Raw genomic sequence first — 19,343 nt, forward strand, 5'->3', positions numbered from 1 at the left:
CCCTCATTACCCTGGAGACTGGAGATGGTATTCTCTGGAAAGAAGGGAATGTACCTGGACACGTGTAGGCTGAACCATAGGAGATGGCCATTTTTGTGGGCTCCAAAGAGTCAGATATCAGCAATTTCCTGTGGCTCAATCTAATAAAAGAGACCAAGGACATGAACGCCCTCCCAGGACATGGGGCCATTAAAAATCCTCCAGTTTAGCCCCTGGGGAACTTGATGTAAAATACTAACCATAAAGGGACATAAAGCTGGAAAAATCAGGTTATCTATTATGGCTTGAATTGCACCCCCCTCAATTCATACGATGACATCCTAACCCCCAGTACTTCCGAATGTGACTTTATTTAGAAATAAGATCTTCATAGATGTAATTAGTTAAGTTGAAGTCATAATGGAGTAGTGGACCCCTAATTCAATATGACCATGTCCTTATAAAAATGTTTGGATACAGAGACACCCACACAGGAAGAATGCTGTGCAAATACCGGAGATCTGCTACTATGAGCCAGAAACTACCAGAAGCCAGAAGGGAGGCCTGGAGCACACCCTCCCTGGTGCTTCGGAGAGCACACGGCCCTGCCAACACCTTCGTCTTGGACTCCGGGCTTCACAGCTGTGAGACAATGAATTTCTGCTGTTTAAGCCACTCAGTTTGTGGGACTGCGCTCCAGAAGCCCTAGCAACTCTGTGGCCTAAGAGGGCTGTTCTCTCTTGAAAACAAGACCTACGGCTGGCTCTAAGTCCACCTCTCGGTTACCTGCAGGGAAGCATTTCACCAGCCCCAAGTGTGGCGGAGCACGGATGGTGGGGGACCCAGGAGAATTTCAGGGTTCTCTGCAATAAAACCATGATCCTTAAAGCCATATGTCTGTGCCTAAGTCCATGATGTTCCCCAAACCCAGTGGATCCTGGGGCACAAAGAATGAGAGATAGGATGTTAGCACTTAAATTTTATTTCTGAATCTTTCGGGCCCAGCAGGTTTTCCCCTAGCGTCTCCAGAGAAGCCTTCGATTACTGCGCCCTCCTCGGGCATAACTCACTGCTGGAAAGACCTTGAATATTTGATTTGAGAGAAAGGTTTGCTGCCCTTTCTAGTCTGCAGATATTAAAATGAAGTTATGACTTGATACTTGAAAGGAAGAATAGATTATTTTGCTAGCAAATTGGTTTTTGCATCAACAGTTTGGAGACGGGAACACTGGAACTGGCTGCTGCGAGGCAGAGCTCTGGGCTCCAACGGCTGAGACCGATTCTCTGCAGATGCACCTGGTGAGGCGATGGAAGATGAGACAAGCAGGCATTTTCAATGCAGATCTTTAAAAACAGCATCAGGTGTAAAATCCGCCAGTACTTGGCCTCCACAGATAACATTTTTTTTTCCCATCTAGACTGTTGTAAGGGGCTCTGGAGCTGCCAGCCTTAGCAGTTGACAGAGCCAATGAAGTTTTTACTAAAATCCCCTGAGACATTGCAGAGCAGCTTGCTGGATCGTGAGTGGATCTTCCTTAAGGGGAAGAACAGGCTCCTCATTGTTGCCTCCCAGCAAAGGCTCTTGCAGAACGGGAGCAGCTGTTTTGCAAATTATTTTGTGATGGAGAGGGAAATCTTCCACCTTTTGTTCTTTGCCTCCTCGAGTGGGTAGGCAACAGGACATGTGAACACACTCCAGTAGTCTTCCTGACCTAGCCCCTTAGTCTCTCGTTCCTCCCCTCCTTTCTTTCTTCCCCGTGCCCATTTTGATCTGTGCAGTGAGGGGAGAGGGCTGCATATGCCTGAGCTCGCCCTCTGATGACATGAGGAAAATTGTAGGGGAAAAATCCATACAGTTTTCCTGTACGATTGTGCAGGGGCCAAGTTCTTTTGCCTTTGAGGATTCCTGGGGCGAGGCAAGGAGCACAGGGTTCTCTTAGTTTAGGACTTTAGGACTGCTGGGGACGTGTGCTCCATGGGCAGCTGCTTCAGCAGAAGCCAGGCTGCAGGACCACTGAGCTGCTGCCAGCTGAGTCCCTGAAGTCCAGGATCGAGCGCAGACATTGCATCAATCAATGCCAATTTGAAGGGGAAGATTATTTTAACCTTGGAATGTCACTTTATATGTCTCAATACATGGTCCATTATTTACTCTCCAGCAAAGTCTCACTCAGGGCCCCCTCTCTGTGCACATTTGCAACAGCCAGGCCATCAGGCAGCCATGAATTGCAAAATGAAACAACCTCAGTATCCAAAAATAGATGGGGTGGGGAGGTGGGAGGACATCACCAAGTGAAAACAAGCACTTTACACCCTTGGCTCTTTCCTTTGTGAAGCTGAGGGTGTGGAGGAGGTGTTCATAACCCAGAAACGTTGGTCAGTAGGTCCTGGGAGGGTGGGCCCGGCTCCTCCATCCACCTGGTGGGACCTCAGTGTAACAGCTCTAACTCCCCTCAGAAGGAACAGAGAAAAGGCTTTGGGAAGTTACCTTCCATTAATTCCCAGGTGGGTCTAAAGCCTTCTGGTGCTAAATGGTTACAATGCACCATTTGGGGAAGAAAAGCTATGGTCTCTGCCCTTTGACCAGCTGTGCTGCAGCTCTGAAGTTCTGTCTCGAGCTCCCGTGGGCGGACTCCCTGTGAACCTCAATCCTCCCAGGCTCTGGAGGTCAGAAGGAGGCTGGAGTTCCTTCAGGAGAGTCAACAGCTGGGTTCAAAGTACAAACTTGCTACTAGCAAGACTCTCCACTCACCTGCTCCGGTCAGCCCTCAGTTTTTGGAAATACAACCTTAAAGTTTAAAAATTTACATTTTTACATTTTCAACTTTAGACTCTAAAATATAAATGCTCCATATATCTTCATTTAAAGGGGAACTGACTTATCGGCAAGATAAACTATATATAGTAGCAGTGTTGGGAGACCTGTAAATATATGAGCTTTAAAGCTTTGGCGAGGAATAGCAAATATTTAAGTAGCTAAGTAGCAACTTGGCAAATTTTATACCAAGGGTGACAGTAATGTAGTGTGTTAAGTTTTTCTAGCTGACACTGTGACATCAGAGCCAACTCATTCTCATTATTTGGAAGCATTCATGATAAATCCTATTTTGTAACAGTAGATGTCCTTATAGAAAAGCATTGTATTCTAGTTGATTGATTTTAGATATGCTTTGTTCACTTTTGTTTCACTTGTGCCAAGCCCTAGTGTTTTGAAAAATCTAGTATAGATCTATTCGGAAAATGTTTATAAAGAATCATAAAATATACCCCAGACATTCTTCCTAATATAATACTCCCTGGAAAATCTAAGTAAATGAGAAAACTTAAGATAGGATTACTTTGGAAGTGTAACAAACTTCTCACACATTTGACTTTAAATTTATCCACCACAAATGATCTGGGTCTTTATGCTGACCTAATCTGAAAGAAGAATTGGGATTTTTAATTAATTTGCTTGTCATTTAACAAACACTTTTCTGAGCAACTGCTATCTTCAAGGGCTCTGTGACACAGAGTGTCTCTTGGGAATTTCTAAACAGAGAGGAATAATAGTACTTCGAGGAATTGATAGGAAGGGAAAGCAAGAACATAGAGGAAAGACACGCAAGGGAGCGTCTCCGACTTTTTCTGTGTTGTGTGCAATTACTCAGGCCGTATCAATGACAAGCTGTTACCTACACATGGGACCCTGTGGACAGAATGCCTTGACTGAGAGATCAGACCCCAGGTATTTGGTATTGACCGACGGCTCCATCAATGGTCTCACTTAGGTCTCTGAGTCTCACTTCACTGCCAACGTCCATTCTGCTCCCTCTGCTCTGCTTCCTTGGAGAATGGGGAGCAAAACTGTTTTCCTGTTGTCTCTCAGATGCTTCCATGTTGGTATTCCGTCCATCCGAACTATAATTTAAAAACCTTGGGGAGGTTAAAAGTGGCTCCTCCCTGGAAGGTGGGGACTCCGGGTCTTGACCTGTGGTAGGTAAACGCTTGCCTGAGAGTTCAGTGCAGCACCAACTGGTTCCCATCAGAAATCCAGCACTACTGTGCGACCCAGAGCTTCAAAGCGGCACATAATCTCTGCCCTCAGAGAAACTAGATATGTGACATTATCCATGGTGAAACACGATTTTTGCATTAATTTTTTGCATGAAATTTTGCAAACTTTGAAGTAAATTTTTTTTTTATTTCTAAGAATAATGTCCTGGTACTGTAAAAAGATGCCGAGCAATGCCGAGCAAAACACTTTTTTTGAAACATATTTTCAGTATGGAAAGTTGTTAAGTGTATGTGATTATGTTTTAAAGTCTGAGGAGTTAGGAATTAATGTTTATTTTTTTCAAAAACACAATCATACAAAAATCTATGTGTATAGAAGATGTGAAAAAAAGAAGCCAAACCTTGTTATAAAATCCACCCAGAGTCTGCTGTACTCCTTGCATTCCAGGAGGTCCCTGTATTAGAAACAAACCAAAGATAAATATGTGCACATTTACCAACAACAATGTGGTTTTAAATAATGTATCTAAGAATTCTTGAAATCTTATGGTTCAGAAAAAGGAAGAGTCTGTTTAGTTAAACATTCTAATTAATAGAATTACAGGGGCATTAACTTATCAGGTTCCTAAAAGTACTTGTAGGTCAAATCCTGCATGAATCCCGCGAGGTCCTAAGTGGGAACGTGTAACATTTACCAGGTCAGCCATCAGCATACTCTTTATTACAAGGAATTGTTCCCTAAAACTCCTCCTGGGAGGAGGTCGTAGCTTCAGTTTGTTTTCGACACTTCTCACAAGGCTTTGATCAATGTATTATAGAAATGCGTGCCCATGTGTTAACTTAGAAAATATGGGAAAACATACTTTTTCTGTTGTGTTGCTCTTTGAATTACTTGGATGAAAATGGGCTGCCCATGGACTTTCAGGCCTGAAAAAGACGTCTACTCTAAATCCTCAGAGTTAAGACAATTAAATGCTCCTGGTTCTCAGTTGACGTGGAAATACTCACTAAGCACTGCGCTGAGCTTTGAGTAGATAGCTAAGAAGACATTTGTCTGTCCCTAAAACTTCCAGGAAGAGAAGATGAGAAGAGTTTTCTGAGTTTTTCAGGGATTACATTTTGGGGAGAAGGCCATAAGAAAATATAAAACTTGGCATTATTTTAAATCAAGTAGCTCAAGCCAAGAGAGAGTCAGCTATCTCAGAAAAGAGATTGCATATTTCATCTGGACCTTGAAAAGCCCCTAGGAGGAGAGAAAATATTACAGAGGCAAAGTTCTTTACATTTTGCCTCAGAAGATAGGACAAAGAAAACTATAATTGAGCAAACCAAACATTACTGTTAAACAAAGATGATTTTTTTAAAAGGAGAATGAAAGCCTTGAACAGTGAGGAAAAATTTTAAGGAACGACTGCTAGCTGCACCCACTGATACAGGTAACATCCCAGGTGTACTGAAACAATTAACGTTGCTTAACATTTATAACCGGTATTTCCTATGAACGGCTTGTGACTAAAGATCTCCTCTAATACGAAACCCCCACGTTGTGCCCACAAAGGCAGAGAACACAAAGATGCAGTGATGGATCCTGGAAGCAGGCTGGTATAACTCTTGAGAAAATAATAGGCCTCACGAGAAATGGCACTGACTATGATTGGAAAGACAAACGATGCTGTTACCTTGCTGAAATAAAAGCAGAGCTAATGTCAGAAAGGAATTCTCCTGGTGTTATACATTTTTCATGTTCTTTTCCTATCAGCCAGCTTTGTGTAAAGTATTCTAGGTCAGTTAGATGAAGTAATGAGGAAAGCAATCATTGCATTGGGGGTTGCTGCACAAAGTTTCTAGCCAAGAAGATGCAAGTCAGAAACTCAGTGTTGGAACTCAGGAGTCACAAGATTCCGTACACATTGATCCTTCTGCAACTATACAATTAGGCAAGGAGAAATTTTAGATAGCAGATGTAGTAGCATCAGCAGGTGGCTGAGGGGTATATGCATAGTAGGCATTTGGTGAACGGTGAATTCGTGTTGCTAACAAGGCCAATCAGATCAAAGAAGAGTGATGTGGTGGGTAAATTTAGCTTCACACACATTCATCCTAGTTAAAAGTGAGAGTCTTAATAATTAAGGCTCCCAAATATAGCAGAATAGTTAATAGTACAGTCTCTCAAACAGAGCAGAAGAATCAATCAGATAATAATAGCAAACATTCATATAGTATTTGCTGTGGGCCAGGCATTATACCAAGGGTTCTCTATGGATTAACTCATTTAATCCCTACAGTAACACCATGTGGTGGGTACCATCACTTCCAATTCAAAAATGCAGAAAAGTGAGGGTTAGAAATTATTAACTGGCCCAAGCGCTTACTGCTGGGAAGTGGCAGGGCTAATACTTAATGTAGGCAGCCTGGGCCCAAACTAGTTCTCATCTACTCCACTGTCTTCACTTAAAAGCAGACTTTCACCCTAAAATAATCTTTGCAGTAATTTTATCATCATGCTGACCGCGCCCTGAGAACACTGGGTGGTTGCTCTCTCACGTTCTATTCACTATACTGAAATTCAAAAAAATCAGCAAAACTTTACCTTGGCAGTTGTTATGAGCCAGCACTGAGCCTGGTGCAGGAGCGGGGGAAACGCACACTTTGTCTTTAGGCGTGGTCCCACCGTGCCACTGAGAGGGGTCTTTCTGTCTTCCTTGCATCTCCCATCTGTCTTCATATATTCTCTCAACCCATGAGAGGGAGATTACGCCTGAATATTCCACAAAATTCCCCACAGTCCACAACTCTACTCAAAAGGAAGCTTATCTTTGTTTGCCGAGGTTGGGCGAGCAGGTGATCAGAGGACATAGAAGTGGGAGCCTTCCCAAGTGTCTGGAAGGCACGAGGGAAGGGCAGCAGGAGAGGGAGCCGTGTGGGGGCTGCAGGGCACCGAGCAGGGAGCCGTGGGGAGGAGCACAGTCAAGACAACAGGATGGTGCTAATTTTTCTAAACATTGGGCGAGAATTGGGTCTGATCTTTTACAAACTGGCTATCTGCCTGCAGCATACAGCTCTACTCCATAAACACAGAATATATTCCTCATCCGGAATCCTGATCTCACTGTTGAGGATACACTGGGGGTGGGGTAGGAGAGCTCATTGCGCCTCGTCTAAAACAACAGCAGGAACACAGCTCACTGAACATAGCCAGCAGCCAACAGCAGAGTTTGAACAATATCATCCAGATAGCCACAAGATTAATTGGCCGATAAAAGGTACTTCCACATTTTCATATGTTCTGTTCTTGCCATAAAATGTCATATCCACAAAGCGGTGTTCCAAATGGGGTCAATCCCAAGTTTTAGGCTCTACTGCTTAATCTGCTGATGAGCATTTATGATGACATCTTCTTTCTTGCTCTTCCAGTCACGGTGATACTCTGGGTAGCACAAATTTCAAGTTTAATGTAACAGAAATTTACAGCTAACAGCCCACCTGCAGGCCATCCTTTAAACCAACTCTCCCAGAGGGCTGAAGAAACCCTGCAGTGACTGGCAGGAGACACTGGTGTCGAGTCCTCGGGCAGTCTACCTCCTCACTGACTCCTTGGGTTGTTCTAAGACTGTCAGAAAGACACAACCTCAATCAACGTGGGGATAGTGACCACAGAGAAATGCTGTGCATATAAATGCCAAGAGCAACTCTGTTCACTGTTAGAAAAGCTATATAGACCGTAGGGTCTTGGAATTGGTGGCTGTCCTGTAGCCATATCCTCAGGAGACGTGCTCTTTTTCTATTCTGGTGCAAAGTATGGCTGGAGAAGATGCAAGGAGTCATCTGTTTGCAAGTTTAGCAAGAGCTGTCAGTCTTGTAGACTATCCTATCAATCAATTCTGAGGAAGGAGAAGTTAAAGACTTGCGGTGAGTGACAGGTCTCCTGGCACCACGCAGTGTTAGTGGATGCTCCAGGGCACTTGAGAGGTCACTTTCTCTGAGGTTCGCATTTATAAGGACTCATCAAGGAGATGCTTAGACGACCCAGGCCAAGTGGAGAAGAGAGGCCAGCTCTGGAGGGCACGTCAGCCTTGGCTAACGCTCTCAGGAGCTTTACTAGGAAAACCAATGGAAGGTTTGTGAAAAGAAAAAACATCTCATTATCTTGCTCATGAGAGTGACCTGCAACATAGCTATACAGAAATTGTGGCCATACAATGGCTATGTTTTACGCAGCTCTGCTTCACCCTATTTGTACTGGGTTGGGAGACATAGGGTATCTGGGTCCATGTGATGAGTACAAAATCATAGAGCAGCTTTCAATGCTCATAACTCCAGCGAGACACACCTGTTCAGAACCCAACTTCACGCGCGTGTACTTGTCTGCAAGGTCTATAAAGCTGGTGTGGGTAGAGATCCTGACTTTGGTTCCTACCGCAAAGAACCACGCTGGGTGTGGCGAAGTGACACAAAGCTACATTCAGTTTGGGAGCATGTACTCCCAGCAATAGTTTAAAGCAGTTAAAAAGATTATTTTTTGGCTAAAAGCTTGCTAGAGGTGAAAACAGGAATATTGTGTCGTCTGCCACTCCTGTCATCAGAAGCATAGTGTGAAAATGAGGAGCTGTTTGCATTATCATCCCCTTAGTAGATGTCAGTTTTTGCTGCAGATTTCCAAAGTTTAAAAGATGGGAAGAGTTCTGTGCTAAAACCCACACGCCTTCAGTCCTGCTCTTGGCTGCATTTTGGCTTTGAGCAAGGTCATGTAGTACACTTGGCTGGAAGAGCTCTGCTTTTGCCTTTGCCCCTTCCCTCGGCTCTGCTGTGAGCTCTCTGCGCAAGTCACAGCTCGGGCGCTTTGAGTCAGCTTTGGCACACCTAGATATTCTGAATCGAGACCCCTATGGCTCCTCAGTGCTCTGCTCTCTCTCTGACCCCCCTCCTGGACTGCTCTCCTTCTCCCTTTTCTCTGAAAGCGTCTCTAGTTCTTCATAACTGCTGACCAGGCGCCCTCAGCCATCTGGGTGCCACTCACCCCCAGGCACCAGCTCTTCAGTCTCGTATTAGGAGGAGCTCCTTCCAGGACTCACAAATACTATTTTCAGGTTATTCACAGCTGCCTTCTGGCCCTGTGGGTTTACAACCAACTTCAGTAACAACATTTGAAAGACCAAAAACCTCTGTGAAGAAAGTTGTACTAATCAACTCTCTTCCAAACACGAGAAAAAATAGCTTGGCTATGAGAACAGATAGAAAATTTGTTATTGGAAAGCCATTTGGGCTAATTTTTAAGAAACACTTCCAATTTTCTAATGGCTAGTAGAAAAGGCAGAGATAAACAATTATTTTTCCCTTGGTATTAAAGAAAATATCACTAGGAAGCCTAAACTCAGTCACAGGAATGGTAAGATGAAGCATGCTAACATACAGCAATCGTTGGAAAATCTACTGTCAGAATGAGTTTTTCTCTCATATTTATTTCCATCTATAACATGATGTGTGACTTGGTAAAGCACATTTTCACTGACCGTGTGGTTCGTGTCTATGTCCGTCTTCTCAACTAGGATGAAACCTCCTTGAAGAAAGGAGTTCCGTCTTTATCTTATGATAGCACAGGACGTGGTACATAGTACTTTCACCCTCCCTCTGAAGGTTTGCTGAATTATTTAGTAGGAATTTAGTAGTCCCATTACTTTTACAGGAAAGTTTTGAGGGGAAAGCCAGTTTCGTGCTTGTTGGTTTTGGTTTCAGTTAGAAACGGAGGCACAGCAAGTGGAGGTCTTGCTGCTTCAAACTCAAGGCAGACAGGCCCGCAGATCTAGGTTCATCCGAGAATCTGGCTACGGAATTGAAAACAAAGCTGCAGTGAGCTCCAGGGAAGGAGGAAAGAGCTTATGGATGGATTTTTGACCAGAATCACAACATGGAAGGTTGTATCCGAACTCTGAGAGAAAAATCAATAATACTCCTTACATAGAAAGTATTTGGGAAATCGATTCTTTTTCCTTTTAAACATAGATCCTTTTGTCTTAAATATTTGCTCCAAATGAAATTTTTTTCATTATCTGTTGGGATTTAATTATGTAATAGTTAAACAGCTATAATTTTATAGTGAACTATTTTTCTGAGAATGCTTCTGCTACAAATTTTTAGTGACTAAGGAGATACCCAAACTCCCACCCCTACCACCCCCAAATTGGTGAAACTCTCAAACTGCAAAATATGATTTCTGAAGCCAGCAGGAGACTCACTGAACGTTTATACTATGTTTACATTTCAACATGGAGACCTCAAGCTCTCCTTTTTGGAATTACAATGGGAAGGTGGGCCAGACAGCATGAATCATGTGAAATTTAAGGTTCCTGGGAAGGAACTCTTGTTCCTGAAAATATCTCACCCACTTTCTGGTTTATGCCTAAAACTTCATAACGAAAGTTTGCTTTATTTGATGCTGGGTTTTATCACCTGCTCGAAGGCATGTGGTCCTGGGACAGGGAATCCTAATGCTTCCTGCTTAGACAGCTCAGGATGACCCGATGTGTGTTTTCCTTATATTTTCTTGGGTGGCAGGGTGATGTGATTGCAAAACACGTGATCTTATTTGATTCTCATAATCACTGAGTGAGGTGGGTGTTATTGTGTTCTCCATGCGATGTGGAAAAATTGAGAGATTTCTCCCCAAATCACACAGTAAACCAATGGTAGAACCAAGTCTAAGAGTTGTCTCACTCTACAGCAGTCGTAGGAATCATTAACTAAATACTTCCTGAGAGCAAGCTGGATGGGATGGAAAAGGAGAATAGTGAGGGGACAGGGCTAGAGGGGGGACAGGAGAGGGAAGGGGCACAGAAAAGGGAGGAGGACGACCCTCAAGATGCGTCTTTGCCCAGACCACCGACAGGCCCCGGGTTCTCGCTTTCTGGCATGAGGGTCTGAGAGATGGAGCTATGTCTCTGCGTCGAGTCTTCAGGTAACTTTGATTGTAAGAGGTGGGACTCGAATAGGAATAAACTCAGGGAAGACTTGGGTTTCAGCAAATCAGAAGGACGTATTTCATTCATTTGACCAATACACAAAAGCGCAGACCTCATCCTCAAATAGATGTTTTCAAGTGTGTTTGTTTACATTGAAAATTGAATCTAACAAAGTTTTCTGGAGGATGAATATAACAATGGATGTATTTAGGTCAACATTCTTAGAGGGATGAATTTCCCTATAAAGACTGGAGCAGAGGAAATAGAAAGGAAGGGAGCAAAGCATATAGAAGAAAAGTTACACAGGGATGATAATGAAAGAATCAGGACAGGTATCAACCCTTTTGCTGTAGAAATGGCAGGCCACGGACTAAATCCTAGGAAAGAAAGACAAAAATAATGAGCAGATGGCAGAGAATGATAAAATGGGCTAATGATAATAATATTCATAGATAATGATAGTTACCCTTTGAAAGCAGCAACTGTGTGGCAGGAACATATATTACTGCGTTTTCCTCTTAGAGCAATCCACTGAGGCCGGCATTATCCTTATTTTACACAAAACAAAAGGTCAACTGTCTTACCCAAGGTCATACAACCAGTAGACAAGAGCTGGGTTTCAGCCCAGGTCAGCCTGACCCAAAAGCTTTGATCTTTAACCTTTCCCTTTATCTGCCTCACAGTGAGAGGGATGACAGACAGTGAAATAAAATATCAACCATCTTAAAGCTGGTTAAAAAAAATCAAACAAGACAGTCACCTCTAAGAGCTCACAGGACCCCTCAATGAGACACAGAATCAGTAAGGGCCAAGCAAAGAGAGCTCTGGGATGTGGGCAGATTTGGAGGAAAGAACAGATCAAGAGGAAAGTGGCCAGAATGGGAGGAGGGCAAGGATAAGAGACAGGAACCACATGCAGACAGAGAGAAATGGAAAAACCATGGAGGGTTTAGATTAGAGAGACCTAAGGGGAGAGAGATTTCTGAGAGGAACAGGGAAGAAGTGGGCTTTCCTGATCAGCATCTTAAATAACATTTGAAGTTCAAGGGACACCAAATGAAGGATAAAGAGCCTTAGCATTTATGAGATGGTGGGAGAAAACTTAAAATAAAAACGGCCAAAGCAGGTGGAAAAAGACAAGCTAACCAAGACAGTAATATTGCCTGGGGATAATTTCGATGGGCTGCAATTCCTATGAGCATGGAATTGTAGTGAACAGTCATGGGAAATTGGTCCCACTTAGTAGAGAAGATGAAAGACCCTTCAAATAAGACTGCGACAGTGCCATTGTGTTTGTTGTGGAGGAGAGATGTGTGTATCAGCATTCTGGGCATCTGAAGGATTTAAGTGACATAACAACAGGCTAGTTCAAGCATTCATCAAAGACATCTTTTGGGACTTTTTCTAAAAACAGTGATGGCAGTTCTGCTGGAAGCCAGCAGCCACGCACTCCTTCTTGGTACATCTCTGAGAAATCCTGAGCAGCACTGTGATCCATGATCTTCTCCTGTCTCAGCTAATCCCCCTGACAGTGGCATATGCCTGCGCCGGACTGGAAAGATTGACGGCTCCTCGACGTCTCAGTCTAAGACACTGCCAGCGTCCCTGGTTCAGAAGGTCAGAAGCAGTGCGATTAACAGGTGAGGGATTGCAGCAAAGGCAGCTTCCGGATCTCGAAGGAGAATTTTTCACATCTGCCACTTTGGACATTTTTCAAACCCATCCCTCTGTGTATTCCAGGAAGTGCTCACTTGAGCCGGGCTTGCGTCTTCTGGCCTGCATACTGAGCTGTGTAATTGAGGGAACTCAAGCATAGGCAGTTTACGGTTGTATGAATAAGCAAAGTACTCAATATGTGACCTGATTGTTTTCCAAAATGGCACAGTCTCTAGTTTTACTTGTCCTTTTGGAACAGAAGTGGGAGGATGAGACTATGACTGTGAACACATGCAATGGGTATAATTAACCCATTTTATAGAAGCAGATTTTCTAAATTATGTTATGAAGCTCATAAGTTTTTAACACTTTATTTCCCAAGGGAGAAAACAATCATTTTTAAATGAACATATTTTCCCTGATACCAAGAACAAATCCATCTAATTGGTATAAAGCCCACTGCATTATTGATAGAGGGACATTTCTGACTGATTTCCATGGTATGATGGCTAGGGAAAAAACAATTCCTCCCCTAGTGCTGTCATTCTGCTTATCTATCCATAAAATGTTCCATACTCGTCTCTCCCCAGTATGTCCTACAAAAGGAGAAATAGTATTCCTCAGCTTTCTGCAATATCGAGAGCAGCAGGAATCCTTTAAGCTCCCTGCTGCCCCACGGAAGCAGCATCATTGACCCTGCACAAGGGGAGAAGAGCCACAGGGGCATGAAAACTACCAAGGATAGGGGTGTGGGAAGCCAACTGTTTGTATCCAGTGGCGTCCCCAACAGCTCCCCACCAACAAAACCTACACCTGAGGAACAGCTGTGCCGCCACCCCCTTGTCTGACCTCAGGAATCTCTCAATGTGCCACCCAACCCAGGAGGGAAACTGGCTTCCACAGCCCGCACCTATCAACGCTCTGAGTTTCCCTTTACTGTAATTAAGTGATAGCATTCACTCTGCTGAAAAGTGCTGGTAGGATGGCAACGCTTCCCGTGCAGAGAAAACGCGATTTCCAAGGCACACTGCTGGGACTTAAGATAACCAGGCTGATGGCACTGGCTTCTACACTGCCGCTTTACATAGAGGCCAGGAGCACATGCAAAATAAAATTGAGTAGTTGTGGACATTCTGCACAGAAGCAAGATGAGCAATCTGTAGGTTTTATTTTGGGGTGATTGTAGTCTCCACTTTCAACTCGAATGTGTGACATCAAGGTTTCCCTTTGATCTATCAGTTGTGCCAATGATAAATCTGCAGATAACAATTCTTGGCTCTACTGAACCCCCTGGTTACAGAGGCTACACTCAGGGAAGCTCTAGGAAAAAAATACTTAATGACTTCATTTTTAAAACACTTAGCCCCAGTCTACGAAGGATTTTAGGCAAAGGAGAAGACACTGACACTCTGGGCCAGTGAAGAAGTAATTAGTGATATTAACCTCTGCTAATCCCATAGGATGGTTTTCATATTTCTTAAAATAAACTTAGAATATGTCAAGCATGCTGAAAAGTATAGAAAATAAAATGATGAGTCCACAATCCAACGTTGTCAAATCCTCGCCATTTGCCATATTTGTTTCAGATCTTTTTACTTTTTAACGAAATTACAGACAGATCTGAAGCCTCTTCAAGTCTTATTTTCTACCAAATTTCCTTCCATGTTTCAGGTCCCCCAGAGAACACTGAGAACTCATTGTTTCTCTAGTCACATAATTTATTTAGTCTTTCCTCTGATCAAAAGCAGTTGCAGCTGTGCAGAGAAAACCGACTGCATGGATCCAGCTAAGCCGCTCACTTCCCAAGGCCCAGAGTTTTCTTACTGTTAAAATGGAGAGAATTTTTTCTTGCCTACCTCACCAAGTTATATGCTGGTAAAATTAAATACTGGGTGGAGATGCTTTTGGGAAGTCTATCATCAAACACAAACGATAAGATTATTTAGCTTCCTGAGTATCTTCTCAATGGCCAATCAGATTTATTAAAACCTTAATGTTTACCCACCACAAAGAAATAGTGATTAATCCATGCACTGGCCCAACTAATGACAACTTTGGTTGAAATCAAGGATTTCAAGTATTCTGTCCCATCCTTGCTGTACACGAGGCAGGGAGATTCAGATGTCTTCACAGCTGGTTTCAACAGCGGGATCCCAGATGAAAAAAGGAGTCAATGGCTATAAGAAGATAAAAAGTCCTTTTCCTCCAGAGTGTAGTTATAATTAGTAAAAAGACTTAGGATGTCAGAAAGTGCCTAATAATTTCCCTGTTCTTAAGGAGAGAAGAGGAGAAGTAATTGGGGAATTGAACCCAAGTACTAGTTTCCAGATTCTCTGCCTGCTCCTCCAGCTGCCTCTCCTGCACGACTCCATGTTCCGAGGTGACACGAGGTGACACTGGAATTTTAGCAATGTTGGCAACTGCCGTTTTGTCTGGGACCATGACCCGAGTGGGGGACAAGTGGCAATAAAAATGATTAACTGGCCATGTCTCCATTTTGTAGGTCTTATGCGTCTTTATTTTTAAATCTGAGGAAGTCATCTTATTTTTATTAAGAAATGAAATCTCTGTTCCCATTGACTCAGATAAATGGTTAGACTCATTTTCTTGGAAGATGTTATCATCATAGTACCCGGCCTTTAGTCATTTAACAGAGCAGAGTCTAAGATTCTTTGCTGAAAGGAGAACTAAGAAACATGACAAAACCTGATCTGGTCAAGGCTTCCAGGAGGGATGCTGAGAATACAAATTGGATTCCCAGTGAGACACAATGAGCCCAAAACGCATGTAGGTATCTTAACAAGAGATAGAATGTTTTAATCCAACATGTTTTGTCATCCACCTTATTCAGAGGTCCAAAATGTGTCTGGGGCACTAACTTATTTTAGAGGTGCGCCTCGCTACGGGCTGAAAGCAAAAACTTTGCACCTTGAGTTCTCTGTGTAGTAGACAACGTTGGAGATGGAAGACAGAAAAGCTGGGGATACTGTTGGATAACAGGGTGCAGGCAGAGCAAGACATTAGCTCTGTGGTGCTTTGAGAGCGTATGTTTTCATTGTTAGAGCTGTTCATCCGACCCAACCACAGCCTATTGGACAGGAAGCATCAGGTCTAGCTGTGGGGAGAAGGAAAATATTGACTCATCTCCATCTTTAATGAAAAGTGTGCTATCCACTGGATTCAGGCAAGACTGAAATTAAACGGGCTACTATCAAAGTTTTGTTGGTTTTCTTGTTTTCTCTCAGCAAACAAGTCTATTCCCTGTCTACGCGAAGTCTAAAAATGATGTTCTAAAAATGGTGTTACCCTAAGAATTATCAGTGGGAATAATAATTTCACCACATCAAAATAAAAATCTAACCACTTACATAAAAACACACATACTAGTACTTTCAAAATGGAGATGTGACGAGTTGATTATTCTCCTCACCACTTATAGCCCCCTCCCCACAATACTTCCGCTCTCAGAGGCCCTACATAACAAAAGCCACTCAGCTCCAAAATCTTTCCTGGCACTATTCTTCTCGTAGCTCCTTTATGCTTATTGAATGCCTCAAGCTCTTTCCCACCTCAGGCCCTTTGCATGTCCTGGTCTTTCTGGTTGGGCAGTTCTTGCTCTAGCCCTCACATGGCTAGCTCCTTCTCAGGTAATGTTGCATAGATGCTCAGAGATGTCACCTGGAGCGCTCTGGCTAGAGTAACAACCCTTCCTTCCAAATCACTCTTACATTACCCAGTTTATTCCCCTATGGCACCTCATCCTAGACTGAAACAGTTTTGTCTATGGAATGGCTTATTAACCATTGTTCCCCACCCCCACACAACAGAGGGTGGTTACTGGAGGGAGAGACCTTGTCGGCAGTTTGTTTGTTGCTATGCTTTTTTAATCCGCTGTGTACTCTGTGTTTGTAACAGTGATTAGCAACATGGTAGATGGTCAGAAAGCATTTGTCGAATGAGTGAATTCAATTTCAGACCCTACGTTTACTCTGATGCCTGTAGATCCTGCTGTACAGACATCACCTTTAGGCTCTACCTTCTCCTACACTGAAGTTACAGCTGAGACAGAAATGACATGGTTGTGTGCCTTTTAAATCAGACTGTTGAAAGAAGCAGCATAAATCCCACTGGAGTCAGCTCCCACATAACTAGCCCTGTGGAGTTTCGTCAGCACTTCACAATAGACGGGCATCTTAGAGACCCCCGAGCTCAGGGCTTTCACTTCAGGAGATCGTCAAGTTGGCGCTGAAAACGACTGCTGATGAAATAGCATCTGTACTTAAAATTCAGGATAAGCAGAAAATACAACAAATTCCTGGAAATAAATCTTAAAAATCATGTAGATTTATCACTAAGCCTCAAGGACTGAAAAAATGTCCCTCCCTTGGACATCCTCCAAAGAGCTGCAGAGCGTCCTCTGCCCAGAGCTTTTCCAGTGGAAACAGTAGAGGGAGCCGCTGCCCCACGTTACACATTTCTTGAATTTCCGTTTTCACGTAAATTGCTATGCACTGAAATATGACACATTTCAGCCTGCTGCTCAATTCTCTACTGCAATAATAAAACAATGCACAAAAACAATACCAGGGAAAAAATAAAAGGAAATCAAGAGCTCTCCTGTAATAGAAAGAAATAATAACACATTTTAAAATCAATGTGGTTTTTAATAAATGCCTTGACAGTGATGATGAATGAGGAGTAAAGCTAATGTCAAATGGGTGGGCTGACGCATACTTTCTTCAATGGCTCATTAGTTAAATTCTCCTGCTTTTCCTCCTGCTCTGCCTCATTTCCAGCTGCCTTCCTCTTTTCTAAAGGAACTAAAACCGAGAATACTTTCAAATAAACTACGGCATTTCAAATCTTGAGACTTTCCAAGTCTCATTATCACAACACAAGGCCACTATGTTCCATTGGTTATCTTACTTAGATAACCAGAAGGCTTTAAAGAAACAGAAATTTTTATTAGAAGGTGAGGATAGTAGCTGAGATTTAGAGAGTATCCCAACTAATAAAATACGACAGCTCAGATTATGGATGAACAAGTCTCAGGAGCAAGGAAGAGGCTGTAAATCAGAGGAGAGAAAACACCACTGAATCCTTAGATGCGGCTGTTATTGTTGCCTGATTGTGAACAACTCTGTATCTCTTCCTGAGTACACTTACATAGCTAGGATAAGTATTCCATATGCAGAGCATGAGATCTCCCATTTTACTAATTCATTGAAAGACATTCAAATTTTTGTTAACTGGATTTGGGGAAATTTGTAAAAGGAAGAAAATATGTTAGTTCAATTATGGATTCAAGATGATCTCTTCTATCCACAATACTGTACATGTGAATGGATGTCCAGAACAGTAGTAATGGATCTAAGCTACACTTAGATAGAGCTTTACATTTATAAGAAAGTTCTTTCACTTACACGGCATTTAATCTTCCCAGCAACTGTGGGAAGTAGATGAGGCAGGTACTTTCACTGCAAATTTACAGAGAAGGAAAGTAAGACACAGACATGTCAAATGAACTGTTGGAGGACAGGCCAGTGAGGAGAAGGATTGGGTTGCTCAGTCTTCTCACACCACCCCTCTGTCTGAGGTACTATAGTGCCGGGAATTACCATGGAAACATCAGACCAGGTTCTGCCTATGATGGTTAAGTAAGGCTGATCCTAGTCAAACTGTAAACCAGGAGCTGGTCGTTCACACCTGTGAGCTGGTAGAGTAAAGGTGGGTTTGGGGGTCAGTTCCTGGCTCCCCCACTTATACCTGTGTGATCTCGGGCAGACTACTGCATGTTACTAAGCATCCTCTACACGGTTACAAAATGAGGATAACTTCTCCTTCTCACAACAGCCGTGACGGTACCTGAGGCGGAGGCAGTGGAGTACCTGGGGCACACTACTGCCATCATGAACCCTCCCTACCCATCCCTCTCTTCCGAACTGTTGCCTCAGGGGCTGGTGGGATTTCCTTCCCCACGGAGATGCTGAGTGCTCTCGTGCTTCCTCTCTGAAGAGCAGCTCTCAGTCACAACCTTGGAGGATTTGCAGGTACTATCAATCCAAGACATCTCTACTTAACGGTTTCCCTCAGCGAAGAACATTCACTCAAGACAAGACGGCAGATGCTACTTGGGGGAATTTGGGAGCTTTTTCCTTTGTGTAGGTGAGATCGGCTCTGATTGTTAGGAAATCTGACCCAATATTTTATAAAAAAACAAAACCAGTTTTGTTCATCACAAAGGGATGTGACTGGTTCTGTTAACCAGTTTAATTGCTACTCAATTACAAGCATCCCAATTAAGATATAATTTCATTATATGCAGATTACATGTGGGTAAATTTCAACTAAAGATTTCCCCCAAAGAGAGGAAAAAATGCTATTGAATATGGGAGCTAAATTGGAGGAACATGTATGACTTTGATGAAACACTGATTCATAAAGACAATTTAATAACATTAGTTCAATAGATCTACTTTTAGTAAATATTTCATTTTTTTCCCTAGGAAATACACTCTTTCATGAGGAAAAAATTTATCCTTCCATAAATAAATATATATTTTGCGTATACTTACACACACAAAATGGAAAGTTGTGGGAGATTGTTCTTTGTAAACAACTTATCTTTTTGGTACAAATGTTTCTTAAGAAAGTGAGAAAATATAAATTTGGCTTCAGAATAAAGAATCACAAGCAGAAGGAGTCAAACAATTAAAAGATTTTCATCAATCCTTCTGTCTGATTTAGGGAACATCT

At 42.8% G+C, this 19,343-nt stretch overlaps 1 protein-coding gene across 6 annotated transcripts in view; it reads right to left on the reverse strand.

Annotated features, from left to right (window-relative positions):
- The window catches only part of COL19A1 (collagen type XIX alpha 1 chain), a 305,503-nt gene that overhangs the window by 74,086 nt on the left and 212,074 nt on the right, over positions 1-19,343 (reverse strand). For all 6 annotated transcript variants that reach the window (XM_070514618.1, XM_070514620.1, XM_070514621.1 and 3 more), the window contains one exon: positions 4,377-4,430. In XM_070514618.1, the coding sequence (XP_070370719.1) occupies positions 4,377-4,430 (54 nt within the window). The remainder of the gene's footprint in view (positions 1-4,376; positions 4,431-19,343) is intronic.

This window comes from Equus asinus, chromosome 8 (assembly GCF_041296235.1).
Source record: "Equus asinus isolate D_3611 breed Donkey chromosome 8, EquAss-T2T_v2, whole genome shotgun sequence".
NCBI classification, from domain to species: Eukaryota; Metazoa; Chordata; class Mammalia; order Perissodactyla; family Equidae; genus Equus; species Equus asinus.